Below are 13,136 nucleotides of genomic sequence, written 5' to 3'. Positions count from 1 at the left end.
GCGAATAGTTTTCTTTCCTTTCTGCATAGTACAAGACGAACTTGAATGGAACCTATCTTTGTTAAACAATCAACCATGATTAATATGCCTTGACACAATAAGAAATAAAATGGTAGTTTTTAATTGAGACTTAAAAGAAAGATTTCCAGCAGAAAATAAACATAACTTCACACATTAGGTAAAGCAATGCATCCATTAAAGTTGGTCTGCATTTAAGTATAAATCTACACAAAGAAATTTGTCAACTCGACCCATAAAGTGTGTATTCTCAGCATTGAATTTCCAATGTATAATTTCTGAACCTACTTCACATGCTGCCACATACTCTCATCAATTTAAATTAAAAGAAATGAAGCTAGAACAAATTTTAAAACAAGACACAAACTAAAAACAAGCATTAACTTGGCCAAAATAACGGAAAAGATTCCCTTCACTACTTGCAGCATAAAATAAAAATTGATTTGGACAACAAGAGAGAAAGTTAATGCTAATATTACCAATTTAAGAGTGTTCATTTTGAATTGAGACCAATATGTGGACAAACATTCAAGAACTGCACTCAAAGCAGAGGGAGATAAAAAAAAAAAACTTCTTGATCGGATGTGGATTTTCACACCATGACAATCAGTAGGCCCACAAAATATTTACAGAGATTCTGTATCAAACGACCATCCGCTAATAATCAAAGAATGTGGATCAGTTCCATTTTATGCTTCAATCCAGCAGATCATTGGTTAAAATTTGCTGCATCTGTTGGAATCATTGTAGGGGAGTTTATAACAAGACACGGGACGTGTTGGACAGACAGCCACCAGATTACAGATGTGGGTATTACAATACACTCCACTACGGATCAATAACTAGTCCTGCCACCCAAAATGCAATCTGATTTATCTGGATGCTAGATTATTGACTCAATACAATATTTCAGGTATATGTACGCTCTGTGTCGGCGGCATTAGATGTCAAAGCAAAGGAAGGAGGCAGGCAGGAGAACAAAGGGGTCAAGGCAAAGACAGAGTGTTACGTTAACCAGAGAGACAGGAGGAGACTGTGTGTCAGTGGTCGAGGGTGTCGGGTCTTCAGAAGTCCCCCGTGTCCCGGTCGTCTGCCCGACGGGAGTCCGATCTTCCGTTCATGCCATCCCTCCTGTCTCGCTCCCGTGACCGGTCTCTGGACGAGCGCTCTTGGTCCCTGGAAGACCTGAGTGACCAGACCAGATGTTCAGAGAGTTAACACAAATCCAAGTACACTAAGCAAATTATAACATGATATATTTTGACATAATACCAGCAACAGAAGATATATTTGAATAGTTATTACAGAATTTGAATAAGTTTGATTTTTTAAATATTCTTACTATATTTGACTCCCAAAATTTGTTTAAACAGCCCCAATTATCGTCAGCCTGGTGGGTTTATTTCAGATTTACAACAAGATGTATGTACAACTCTCTGCTTGATGTTTAGGTAACAGTATCAATATTTATTTTGACATCGATTGCTGTGTGACGTAATCAGATATGAATGATTTCTTGTACAGTTACACACAAAACTTGCATGTTGTTTTGACTAGAATCAAATCTTGCCTCACATACACATCACCTTTCCCTTTGACTGTCTGACCACAGAGGAACAAACCTCAGAGGGCAACACATTTTCTATTTTGTTCTTATAAACAAGTAAAAGAAAGAAAATTTCGGAAAAGCTGCAACAGTGACTGCAACTCATGCTACTTGTGTTGTGTGGGGGCTCGGTGAGAACTGTACTTGTGTCTGGAGCTCTGCTCGTGGCTGTGACGGTGGCCACGGCTGCGGGAGCGGGAACGGGTGCGGTGTCGCCGCCTCCTCTCCCTGGAGCGCGAGTGTGAGCGGCGCTTGTCCCGTGATGTGGAGCGTGAGCGCCGCCTCCTGCGGTCACGAGAACGGGACCTGATGAAAGCGAGAGATAACACTTGTTATAATAATATAATTTATAATTTACATCAAATCAAACCCTTTCCGCAGAACAACCAATTTAAAATGTGGGAGGAGAAAATAATGCAATGTACTTACCTTCTCTGCTCTTTGCTTCGTGATCTGGTCCTTTAAAATAAGCAGAGAACAAAACCGCAAGTTTGAGCACTGAAAAAAACACTTCATACAACACATGAATTCCATGAATGTCATCAGAATATTAAACGCCTGCACCCACCTCTTCTTCATTTGTTCCTCTTTCTCCCGCTCTTCTCGTCTCTTTAAGCGCTCCTGGTTCCTTTGCTCCTGCTTGTCAACCACAGTTTTCTGTTAAAATAAAATCAAAGTACCCAATTAGAGGTGAAAGCTCTTTCGTCCAAACTCTGGACTTGTTTTTTCTGGATGTTTTTAATAATCGGCCCATTGTCACTCCCAGATATACTTTATTTAGGATTTTACATGGTGGCAGGCTGAATAATACCTTTAGTTGGTCAAGTTTCTCTCTGATCTGGATGAAGCCCAGGTGAAGCTTCCCACCAAAATGGTCGGCCAAACGACGGTCGTTGTCATGGAGACCCAGGTAAGCAGAGCATACCTCACACACCCGAAGCTTCTGTTGCTGAAAGCTTGAGGCCGGCATCGAGTTTCTATACTCTTCCTGAGGAGACAGAGAGAGAGGGCGTTAAGGAATCAGATGGTTTAAATATTTATATAAGGAATAAAATGCGCCCGCTGCACTAAACAGAAAGTATTTCCTGAGTTGTCCTTCCTCACCTCTGCATCCTTCTTCCTGGCGCGGACCTTCTCCACTTCCTGCAGGACCTTCTGTGCCTCGTCCACATTTCCCTCAGCTCCGAGCTGCTCAGCCTTGGCCAGCAGCTTTCCTATTTCTTCATTCAGCTCATGAACCTTCTCTGCCTGCACAACACAGCCCAGAACATCACAATTAACACCTGGCTCTGTCCTGCACAAAACATAGTCTGAATGTAATTCATGGCTTTCATGTTGTTTTCTTCAAAATCTGTTTGCTCACCTTTGCTGCAACCTCAGCACTGATCTCTTCTTGGGTCTCAGCAAGGCGCTTCTTGGCTAATTCTGTCCTCCGGTCACAGTCGGCAATGAATGACTCCAGGTGATCCACCGCCTTTCAGAGTGAAAAAAACATTTGAGAAAGAGACTTTATAATACAACAATCAAAGCAATCAATTCATGGGTCTTTTTCTGAGGTGCTTATGGTGGGGTAAACTTTATATGCATCATATAAGTATGAATTGTGTCCTTGAGTGGGACACATGACCAGTATTATGACCGTTTGCTCCATTGACCAGATGCTCAGTTAATAATATCTTTTTTGCCTTGGTTGCTCATAGCAACTGCTATTGGGAACTGAACCAACATCTCAATTTATTAACAAATGCTGACTCCAACTACTACTATTAGGGCTTACTTCTAAATGACCAGTGGAAACAATGCAATGACAAAGACCCAGAGAAGGAAAAATTCTTCCAAAATATAAATCTGTTGATCCTAAATATCTAGAATGAAAACTGGGACCAACACACTTCTTTTTGTTTACTTTTTGCATGCCGTCTAAAATGGCCGGTCAAAAAACCAAAGCCATTTTGTGCCTGCAATCTGGTGATGGCAAGTAGCTACTCGATCATTAAGGAGGAAGCATTTTGTACAAGCCATTCCTCCACAAAAGCAACATTCAATCTTTGATAAACAAAACAACTTGAAAAAAAATGCAATTTGTGCAAACAGGGCGACATTTCTTAACACATGTATTATTTACAGTAGGACAACACTTACGTCAAGCTCAAAGAACAAATCTCTATCCTTGGAGGCAATTTCATAATCTGCCCGAAGCGCCAGGTCGTGAATCTTGGTGCACTCTCCCAGGTCCATACGCTATCACCAAAAAATAAACAGCAAAATTAGCATCTTAAAATATAAATTGCTTTTAAGTGTGGGTGAAGAAAAAAAGCACTGGGGCACACTTACAGTTCCAGACAGGATGTCATGTGGACAGCAGTTGAGAAGATGACTTTTGCAGACTCGCTCATCAGAGTACTTGACCCTCTGCCTCGTCTCATCGCCTGAAACAATCCAAAAGACAACCAGTGAGAAAGACCTCACATATTTGGTAGCAAGTGCGAGGCAGCCAGTGCTTTAATACATTCACATATATAAAACTGGAACTGCATTTAATTAATTGAGCAGATATCTCTCAATATAACTGCGTACAAGGATTATGTGCCTGTGTGAAGACTTCCAATTGTCAAAGTTTTCCCTTGCACTGTATCAGTGCAACAAAATATTTACCAGTAAAAAACTAAATGTGCATCTAGTAGACCATGTTTATGTCAACATTGTAGCTGTTACTTGTGGCTCTGCATGTATGTTACACTTCCTGTTATTGTTGATGTTTACCTTACCCAAACCTTGATAAAAATGTGGAAATAATAGAGCCTTGATTCAGTTTAACTTGTGATCAGGCTCAACGCCCACTCTGTAAACATGGAGCATCAAAGGATTGAGCTCAGAAGGACACATTACTGGTGAATGGTTGTTTGATTCAACCAATATAGATAAAACTACTTTGACTTTAACATTTTCATTACATATCATCACATTAGTTGGAAATAAGGCTATGCAGGAAAACCTGCTATTAAGACTGTGACAAGAGATGTAAACACTTCAGACAAATGTTCCAGCGAAGACCTTTACAAATAGAAAACATTGAAGAAAAAAACAAAATACAAAAGAAATCCAAGGACAAAAAAATTAGTTTATACACACTGCGATCTGCACCACATACTGTACCCTTCTGCATCTTCAAGACCTCAGCTGCAGAATTTTAAACCCGCTGTAGAAAAGTATAAATGGGAACAGTTTTCTTGCCCATACCTGTAGTAAGAAGTTGGGAGTCATACACAAGTCAGATTGTAAATGATGTGTGCAAAGTGTTTGTTTCGACTGAATGCAAAAATTGCCTTCTGAAAACAGACGATTTGGATTTCGTTTGGATTTCAACGCGACCAGACGTCTTAGCTCAGACTGTAGAATACTACTCCAAATTGTAATTCTTGTGCCACTGAAGATTAACCCATTTGTTTGATTACAAAAAGGCTACAATAACTTCCGGAAGGCAAACAAATTGTTTGGATATTCATCATAACAGCTTTAAAAATTATGTGTGACTCACGGCTCGATGAACATGAGGCTTTTCTGCAACTCCTTTGCAGATTGATGTAGGCTGGCAAAGATACACTGAACCTTAATGAATAAAATAAAGGGGCCACAATTGTTCAGTTTGTATGCAACAAATGTACGGGAAGAATTTGATATCATTCTCATCACACATACACCCACAAACGCACAACACAAAGTCACTCTTACTGTATAGCTCCAATTAACAACTTGTTTTAAGATTATCTAAAGGGCTGTCATCATTTTACCAACTGTCGGGATGAATCTCCTTTTTAGAAAATGACAGGAGAGCCGACGCTGTTGTTTTCTGCCAATGACAATCAGCTGAATTATCCTTTAATGTTTGCATCCAAATGGCTGAACGTTAATACTAAAATTGTATTTTAGCATCTATAATCACCAATAATTGCATTGGTAGTAATATTGACAGGAGAACCTAAAAAACGATACACATTTGACATCTACACAAAATATACTAGATCGCAGAGACACGAGTTTCATATTATTAAAAAAAATGCTACTCTACTTAAATTCAGAGGCAAGTGCAGTACTGTTCAGTTCCTTCAATTATGAATTAGTTGTTGAGCATTTCTCATTCAAAAATACACCAAGCTTCAGGTATATGCTATGATTAACTGTTATGCCTGTGTATGATTGACAGTTAATTAATTAACATTCGTATAAAAGGATTCCAAAATGAATGTATTAGGATGTATGTGGTTATAACGCAGGTCGTCGGAGTCCTCCCCTGGGATTCAGACCCAACAGGTAGGCCTCGTGCGAGCTCGTCACACGAGTATTGTAAAGTAGTGGAATTCACTTTGTCTCGTAGTTACACGTCTATTCGTGACCGAGTCGGAAGTCTTGCTGTATGTCGTCCAATGGTGCCAAGCAGCATGGCGCCGGAGGGATCCACAACGTCACATAAACATTCGCATTTGCTAACTTAGCTACGAGCTGCGATTGAGGTCAACTGTAACGGGGGTAGACGCGAAACTAAAACGTCTTTAAATTTAGAATTTGCCACAGGGGATGCAAACATTAAATCCTAGCGTTGATCCGTGAAGGTTCTTTCGAGTCTAAAGTCAAAGTAGTTTACACAGCCCTCTGCAGTACATCCATTCATGCAGGTCTGCCCATCACACGACAACACCAGCCTGCCTCAGCAGTGGCTCCATCTTGGCTAGCTAGCACAGCTAGCGTGCTACGGCAACTCACCATCCCTCGCTGTTCCCATCAGCTGGTCGAGCAGCGCTCTCATTTGAGCTTGGGCAGACATTTGTGGGTCTTCTGTCGACGGCTCTATATAAAACGTATCAACTGAAAGCAGGTCCTTGGTATTTAGGTTATGTGGTTCGATAATATATTCGTCCAAGCATCACCCCTCGAAGCTTTTCGCTATTTCGTGGATTCGCCAGTTTCCGTTCTCCACCAGGGAAGTGACGACAGAGCCCGTCCAAAGGTTCCGGTTTAGTCGACGCTAAAGGGAGGGTCTTTTGTCTGAAATCGACCAATAGTATTGTTTCATGGCAAGTGAATTAGCCAATGAAAGAGTCTTCAACGAAACTCAGGAAAAACGCCTATTTGTTTCCCCCAGAATTTAACCTGTCAGGCAATAGTTGATAATAATTCGTGATTCCCGGTAGCCCCTCTTACTCCGGGTTATATCAAGATTTTGGTAAGAGGAATCTTAATATCAACGCTAACGGTTTTAAACAATTTCTGTCAAAAAAAAGAGACATTCAACCCGGTGAGCGTGAGCGCGCTACCTGACAGACAAATCCGAAACATTAAAACCCATTGTCATTTGTTTACGCAGCGGAGGTTGACAGGCAACTTCGTCGTCGGTGTGTCAGGCCTCATGGTCAGGCCTCATACTCTCTGAACACTGACCACAGGAGACGACGGTGGAGAGGAAAGTAAGAACAACTGTTTTTTTTCCGAGTCTATGTTCGTGTTTCTTTGAACTCCAGATAGTGGGCCTTTGTCCAACAGGTTTGTGAACTAACCAGGTGTTAACCGCGGATCTTGGGAACTCCCAAGATCAAAGCCATTCCATGGGCTACATCCGTTAGCTTTGATCTAAGTAGTTACGAGAGTAAACGTTCCTCTTGGGCCACATATAGCTAACACCACGCGGTCTATTCATTTAGTTTTAAAATGATTTTGACAGAAAATGCCCTTTCTAATGTTTCCAAATGGAGTAATATGCCTGTGGCTACATAACAAATAGCTGGTTGTGCTAGCCGATTGTCCGTTATGGGTCTGTGTCGTTCGTGCTGAGAAATCTCTGGAGTCACAGCTGGCACCTTTTGAATAGGCCCAGCTCCAGAAAGGTCGTTGCAGCAAAAAAATAGCTGGACTGACACTGATGCCTTCGGTATTTTTTTTTCATGTGCTACTTGTGTGAAGGCCAGCGAGGTTTGTTTGTTATTGTAGCTGTTTAACTTTGGCACATGCGTCAGGTACAGAAGCAAACTGCTCCTCACAATGGGAGCATTTCCTTTTGTATTCCATGAAGAGTGTTGAACGGTAAACCCTACCCTCTGTCATGCAGATCAGTAATGCATTGAGGCGACAATGGAGACCGCAGACCATGCCACCGAGGGCGACCCTCTGAAGAGGGGAGAGGAAGGGGCAGAGACAGGAACAGCACCATCAGCGACAGAGCTGAAGAAGAAGAAGAGTTGTAAGGAGGCTTTAGGCTTTGCCAAACTGACCCACTGGCGAACTGCAGTCTTCTTCCTCTCCCTGTTCCTCTGTCTCACCATCGTGTTTGCCTTCTCCTTCATCATTCCCTGTCCGGTCAGACCGCAGTATCTCGTGTCCTGGAACAGGACTTTCTCCGAAGCGGGTGTGTATGACGGTGTGTGTGAGCATTTGACTGCTTGGCGTTGTCCTGGACGTGAGACTAATGTCTGCTCTGTCGGCCACAGCGACCTTTGACTTCCTGGCTGTCGAAGCTGCAAGCAGAGACAAGGTGCTGGACGCCCTGTTTGTCCTCGAAACGAGAGAAGGCAGCCCGAACAACACGTGTGCTGATGCAGGTGTTAAGTGTTCTTCAATTTCAGTGAAACCATGAAGACACAATAATTTGATTGTTTACACAATATGGTCACTCTGTATGATGGTTGTTTCTGTGTGTGCTTTTCCAGGTCTGCCTTCGCCATGTGTGTTTGTGTTAGCGGTGGATGGGACAGATGGAGAGACGCTGTGGGAGCGTCCACTGCATCCCGAGTTCCACTGGGCCCAGTGCGGCCTGGAGAAAGAATCAAGCAGAACCTGGGACTGCCTGCTGTCCCATTCTGACCAGCTAACAGCCATTGACAAATACTCTGGTTTGTGAATGATTTGGTTTCTCTGTATGATGGATACTATAAATTACCTAATTCATTTTTATCCCAACACATGTATGATTGATAATGCAGAAAAGTTGTTTTCTCACTTCAGTCACAAAGCAAGGATCTAACACCATGTGACCATTAAAGAAACAGTATAAGTTCTAGTAACAAGCAAGAGGTACTTTGGTACACCGATCATAGACAATACCGATTAAGCTTTATCTGCTGACGATGCCTGAGATGCAGTTAAAAGCTCAGAGAAAAGTAAGTAAGTGGACCTTGAGATAAGATTATTTTGTAACTACTACTATCCCCAAGGTCAAGAAAGAACTTTCATGCTTCAGGGGAATTTGTACTTGTTGTTGTATAGTCTGATATACTCAGTCAGACTGAGTGCTCTGTTCCTTTGTGGTGTGTTTTATGTACAGGGGAAATCTGTTGGCAGCAGCCTCATCCCTCTGGTCTGCACAGCACGGTGCCTGTTCTGAGCATCCCCGATCTGGATGGAGACAAGGTCGACGATCTGGCTCTGGTGGCATCTGATAAAACACAGGTCAACATCAGCAGGGTTATTTATCACAGCTACATGTATTTGTCTCCCGCGTAACATAAGCCCTGTTCAGCCGTGGTATTAACGTCTGTCAACAGGTCCATTAACTGGGCTCTAATATGAAAACAATACGCTTTGGCAGCGACATCATTTATTGATTTTGCACCAAAATATAATTCACCCTGTTTCATTATGTCCCATCGTATCTGCAGACCCAGCTGGTTTTCCTCTCAGGGAAGACGGGTGTCCAGATCGGTTCCACGGTGACTCTCGACTCCACAGAGACACACCAACATCTTCTCCATCGCACAACAGAGGGTTCTCACTACGTACTGCTCCAAAAAGGTTTGCATCTGAAATGGGTTATGGAAAATCCCAACAGGTTACAGCATATCTCCAGCTAATTTCTTCTAATAGGATAGTGCTGCACTGTATAAGCAGGGCTAACAGGTGTCTGTCATGGAAAAATTGATGCAGTTGAATCAGGAAGACTGAGACCGTGGATGTCTTAAGCAGATATATTTATTTCAAGAGCCCAATATTTTGAGGAGATTTCTGTTTCATTACACAGATCAACAATTGGTCAGTGCATGGTGTCCCAAAAACGTGCCTATCTCCAGTCTCTGTGCATGTATTCAGCTCTCTCAGAATTATGTTGTCAACAAACAGACAGAATGGCTGTCTCCATAGAAACACTCTGTCTCTGTCTCAGTAAATTTAGGACAAAGGGCAACCAACCTTCGCAACTAGACTACACATTCTAATTTCCCCGACAGTACCCTGTAGAACTAAAACAGATAATAACCTGAAGTTATAAGGAATTTGAAAGACCATTATTTCATTACATGTTGGAAAAGTGGCTCAGCATGATATGGTGCTCATCAGGGCATATATGCCCTGATAAAGTAGATTTGTGTAGCACTTTAAAGACCCCTTTCTGTGTTTTTTTTTGACAGCATGTTCAACACCTTTCATTTTATAAAAAAAGGACACATTTCTGTGCATTGTCCTTACAATAAGAGACCTCTTCCCCAATTATCCTATCCTCACCACATGCATTGATTTTTTTTTATGACAACTTTCGTTTTGGTTTCACAGGAAAAGTGAACTGACTTTGAGCTCCTCTACATAGATGCATGCATAGAGTAAAGATGGATGAACATTTCTCTTGATATCATCTTGTCTCCATACACAGACACTGGCCTGTATGGGCTGGCACTGTGGAGGATTGCTACCAAGGCTAAAGCAGGGATGGAGGTCAGCCTCAAGAAGGATAAACACTGGGAGATAAAAGCTAGTGCCACATCTGGCCTGGTACCCATCTACGAGTAAGAAGGCCACTCCAATAAACTCTTAATTATTATTATTTGCCAACCCATTTACGAGTAAGAAGGCCACTCCATTAAACTCTTAATTATTATTATTTGCCAACATGGGTTTCACTTTAATAATAATTGTGGCTTCGGCCTGCGACATTCTCTTGTATTTATTTCTACGTTATAGGTCTGACTTGGTGAGACAAGTGGTCAGAACAGAAGACAGAGACGATTCATCCAACCTGCTGCTTGTGTCTTGGAAGGAGGTGGCATTGGTCGATGGAAAAAGTCTGCATCTACTGTGGCGATATAATACCAGCTCAGTCCTTGGGTATCACTTCCATTTGTTTGTTTCACAGATGAATTAGATCTGAAATAATTAGTAGAAAAATACAAGAAAACAGGCATTTATAGATAAAGCGTTTTTTGATCCAGATACACATTTAATTTAGTATCAAATAATTTTGAACTTCTTATTAACAACCCCAACATTTTCTGGCACATTATGTTGTCGGGTAATAATTTGGAATAATATGTATATACTGTGTGTGCAGAAGAAAGGGTAAGTCAGGTGATTATAGCAGAATAAATGAAATAAAATAAAAAATATCACAATAGGAAAATAATGTTTTTAGCTGGGAATCAGATTGTGGATTGATGCTCTTCATTCACTACTGGGAAAGTCAGAGATCTCATAACCTGCTGAAAATAATGTAGTCATTTTGTAATGATAAGCAAGCCTATAAAACCCCTACAATTAATTATGTTCATACTTTTACTAATAACCAGGTTAATGAGTCAGATACATTTCTCCTCTGTGTTCTCCTTCACCCAGCGAACCCTCGTTTGGTCACTTTAACAAAGACAGTTTACTTGATGTTGTTGTTGAGGACAATATCGGCAACTACACGAAGAAGGTAAGTTGGGTGTAATGTGTACAAATATTGCACATTGTATTTCCTATGTCCAGCGCCTCTGACACGGTGCTCAATTTGAATCATGCATAAATTGTACAACTTTCCGTTTTATGCGTAGATAATCATTCTTGATGGGGAGTCTGGTGCTGTGCTGTGGGAAGTCAGTCTTTTGTCCACTCCGAACGCACCAAGGCCCAACTCAATACACACCAGCAACTTCGTTTCAATCTTTGTGTTTTGGGGCATAGTGCCCTCAGAGACCAACTCTTCAGTAAGTACACTGTCTTTATGGAAAAGACGTGTGTTACTGATTTGTAACTTGATTTCAGATCCACAAGATGCTGATTTGACTCAAATTTCCTTCTAGATCCCTTTGACCAGTGACCAACGGTCTTACATGCTGCACCCGCTCTACTCTCAAGTTCTTCTCGAGTCCGCCAATGTCCTGGACCACATCGTAACATTTAAAGGTGCTCTTGAATTTGTCTATGCTCATCTAACTACAGCAATGTGTGGCTGTGCTTGGAGGGATAAAGAAAACCACACTTTGTGACTATTTGTGTTTTTTGTTATCTCAGCCACGCTGTTGGAGCGTGGACGCCACGCTGCCTACTTCCTGCTTACAGGTCCCGAGACAGAGGGGGACGAAGACACTGTGGTCCTCAGCAAGCGAAAGCTGAAGCAGGACGTCCCTTCCAGCAAAGTACTGCGTATTGGCACTGGAGGAGGCTCAGAGACCAATGAGTACATCCTAGAGGCCTTCAACCGACTCCGCTTCAGTGACGAGTGAAAGGGCTTGGGCTTTATAAAACCAAAGTGTGTGCACTTGCTATGACTTTCATACTGCTTACAACCCCAAAGATTCCTTTGTGTTTAGAGAGTTGGGCTGACGTGATCTCACAGAGTTCTTCCATTTGTCGCTGGACAAACTGGGCATTACCTATCTTCCGACTTGACTGTACACACACTACCACGAGTTAGATTTGATCTAGTGTCCAAATAGCTACTTGTTCTCCAACATTTACTGTGCACAGATGCTGTTTCTCCTGCTGATGAATCAAGAGGCAGGTGCCTTGCTGTTTTGTTTGTAGCACTTCAATGCATTGCTCTTTTTATTTTTACGAGGCTGGATTATTATGTGGATCTATGCAACTGTATGTGTCTCTGTGCTTTAAAGGTCGCAGCCCTGCGCTACCACAGCCACTAGTTCCTGTGTATTCCAAAAATAATTTATAAGATCATGCAGAGTTTGGGTTACTTTTCTTTTGATTAAACTCTCTCAACCTGTACCATGAAACGGACAGTTGTATGGTGAAACTTGAACAGAATCACCACGAACCTTAAAGTACACACTGTGAGGTTACATTTTTTTTTGTGGCGTATTCTGTTTGCAAAAGTATCAGAGTCTTGTAGTCACTGGTACTGTTGTCAATAATCAAAATGTGTGTTACTTAATCCAAGATGCTGTAACGGTGAGTTAACCTTTGATGCAATCGATCGATCAATGCTGAGGCTTAAAGGGTCGCCGTCATGTACCGAGTTACTGCTGTGGTCCGCCTGCTCCGTGTGAAGCACAGTCTTTTCTTTGTGATTTCTATTAGCGGAAGAGATTCTGGCTATTGTTACACATCTATATATATATTGAGCCTGTCGGGCAGGCCTGTGTCGGAGCTGGCTGTTTTTTCTTGACTTGATATGTTTGAATATGAGCAATATTAAACAGTTTCAAAATAATGGATGTTCAAGCTCCAAGATGTCTCATTATATTATATTCAGCAAACACTGATGCACAGAAAATGATGGCTAACTTTCTAATTGAACGAGTTGAACTTTGATCAGCTACCA

The 13,136-nt window shown here is 41.7% G+C and overlaps 2 protein-coding genes across 5 annotated transcripts; one reads left to right on the top strand and one right to left on the bottom strand.

Annotated features, from left to right (window-relative positions):
- Nucleotides 1-105: 105 nt before the first annotated feature.
- Nucleotides 106-6,624, bottom strand: luc7l (LUC7-like (S. cerevisiae)). Of its 3 annotated transcripts, XM_035612489.2 has the most exons (11): nucleotides 6,386-6,621; nucleotides 5,163-5,233; nucleotides 3,959-4,053; nucleotides 3,767-3,865; nucleotides 2,988-3,098; nucleotides 2,729-2,872; nucleotides 2,436-2,612; nucleotides 2,193-2,281; nucleotides 2,054-2,083; nucleotides 1,769-1,930; nucleotides 106-1,203 (listed from the first exon to the last, which is right to left on the bottom strand). In XM_035612489.2, the coding sequence occupies exons 4-11, from the start codon at nucleotides 3,860-3,862 to the stop codon at nucleotides 1,083-1,085; spliced, it is 930 nt and encodes a 309-aa protein (XP_035468382.1). In that variant the 5' UTR covers nucleotides 3,863-3,865; nucleotides 3,959-4,053; nucleotides 5,163-5,233; nucleotides 6,386-6,621; the 3' UTR covers nucleotides 106-1,082. The 3 variants fall into 3 exon arrangements, with proteins under 3 accessions (XP_035468382.1, XP_035468380.1, XP_035468381.1); XM_035612487.2 differs by lacking the exon at nucleotides 5,163-5,233 and having other exon boundaries at nucleotides 6,386-6,624; XM_035612488.2 differs by having other exon boundaries at nucleotides 3,959-5,233.
- Nucleotides 6,625-6,706: 82 nt separating this feature from the next.
- fam234a (family with sequence similarity 234 member A) lies at nucleotides 6,707-13,025 on the top strand. 2 transcript variants are annotated; one of them, XM_035612485.2, is made up of 13 exons: nucleotides 6,707-6,845; nucleotides 6,987-7,086; nucleotides 7,725-8,021; nucleotides 8,104-8,214; nucleotides 8,323-8,505; nucleotides 8,937-9,061; nucleotides 9,271-9,403; nucleotides 10,254-10,386; nucleotides 10,562-10,705; nucleotides 11,210-11,291; nucleotides 11,410-11,562; nucleotides 11,659-11,761; nucleotides 11,870-13,025. In XM_035612485.2, exons 3-13 carry the CDS (start codon nucleotides 7,748-7,750, stop codon nucleotides 12,079-12,081), a joined length of 1,653 nt encoding a protein of 550 aa, XP_035468378.1. In that variant the 5' UTR covers nucleotides 6,707-6,845; nucleotides 6,987-7,086; nucleotides 7,725-7,747; the 3' UTR covers nucleotides 12,082-13,025. The 2 variants fall into 2 exon arrangements, with proteins under 2 accessions (XP_035468378.1, XP_035468379.1); XM_035612486.2 differs by lacking the exons at nucleotides 6,707-6,845; nucleotides 6,987-7,086 and adding an exon at nucleotides 7,408-7,588.
- Nucleotides 13,026-13,136: the final 111 nt, after the last annotated feature.

The sequence above is a fragment of the Scophthalmus maximus genome, chromosome 16 (genome assembly GCF_022379125.1).
Source record: "Scophthalmus maximus strain ysfricsl-2021 chromosome 16, ASM2237912v1, whole genome shotgun sequence".
NCBI classification, from domain to species: domain Eukaryota; kingdom Metazoa; phylum Chordata; class Actinopteri; order Pleuronectiformes; family Scophthalmidae; genus Scophthalmus; species Scophthalmus maximus.
The sequence above is the reverse complement of the archived record's forward strand: the minus strand, read 5'-3'. Positions and strand labels throughout refer to the sequence as shown.

What these genes read in the sequence shown, in the direction of transcription:
- fam234a (XM_035612485.2), top strand. Translation starts at nt 7,748, where the DNA reads ATGGAGACCGCAGACCATGCCACCGAGGGCGACCCTCTGAAGAGGGGA. An exon ending in TCGGCAACTACACGAAGAAG is followed by an intron (nt 11,292 to 11,409) that starts GTAAGTTGGGTG and finishes TTTTATGCGTAG; the next exon opens with ATAATCATTCTTGATGGGGA. An exon ending in CCTCAGAGACCAACTCTTCA is followed by an intron (nt 11,563 to 11,658) that starts GTAAGTACACTG and finishes ATTTCCTTCTAG; the next exon opens with ATCCCTTTGACCAGTGACCA.
- luc7l (XM_035612487.2), bottom strand. Translation starts at nt 6,446, where the DNA reads ATGTCTGCCCAAGCTCAAATGAGAGCGCTGCTCGACCAGCTGATGGGA. An exon ending in ATTTGTTCTTTGAGCTTGAC is followed by an intron (nt 3,099 to 3,766) that starts GTAAGTGTTGTC and finishes TCACTCTGAAAG; the next exon opens with GCGGTGGATCACCTGGAGTC. An exon ending in GTGCTGAGGTTGCAGCAAAG is followed by an intron (nt 2,873 to 2,987) that starts GTGAGCAAACAG and finishes TGTGTTGTGCAG; the next exon opens with GCAGAGAAGGTTCATGAGCT.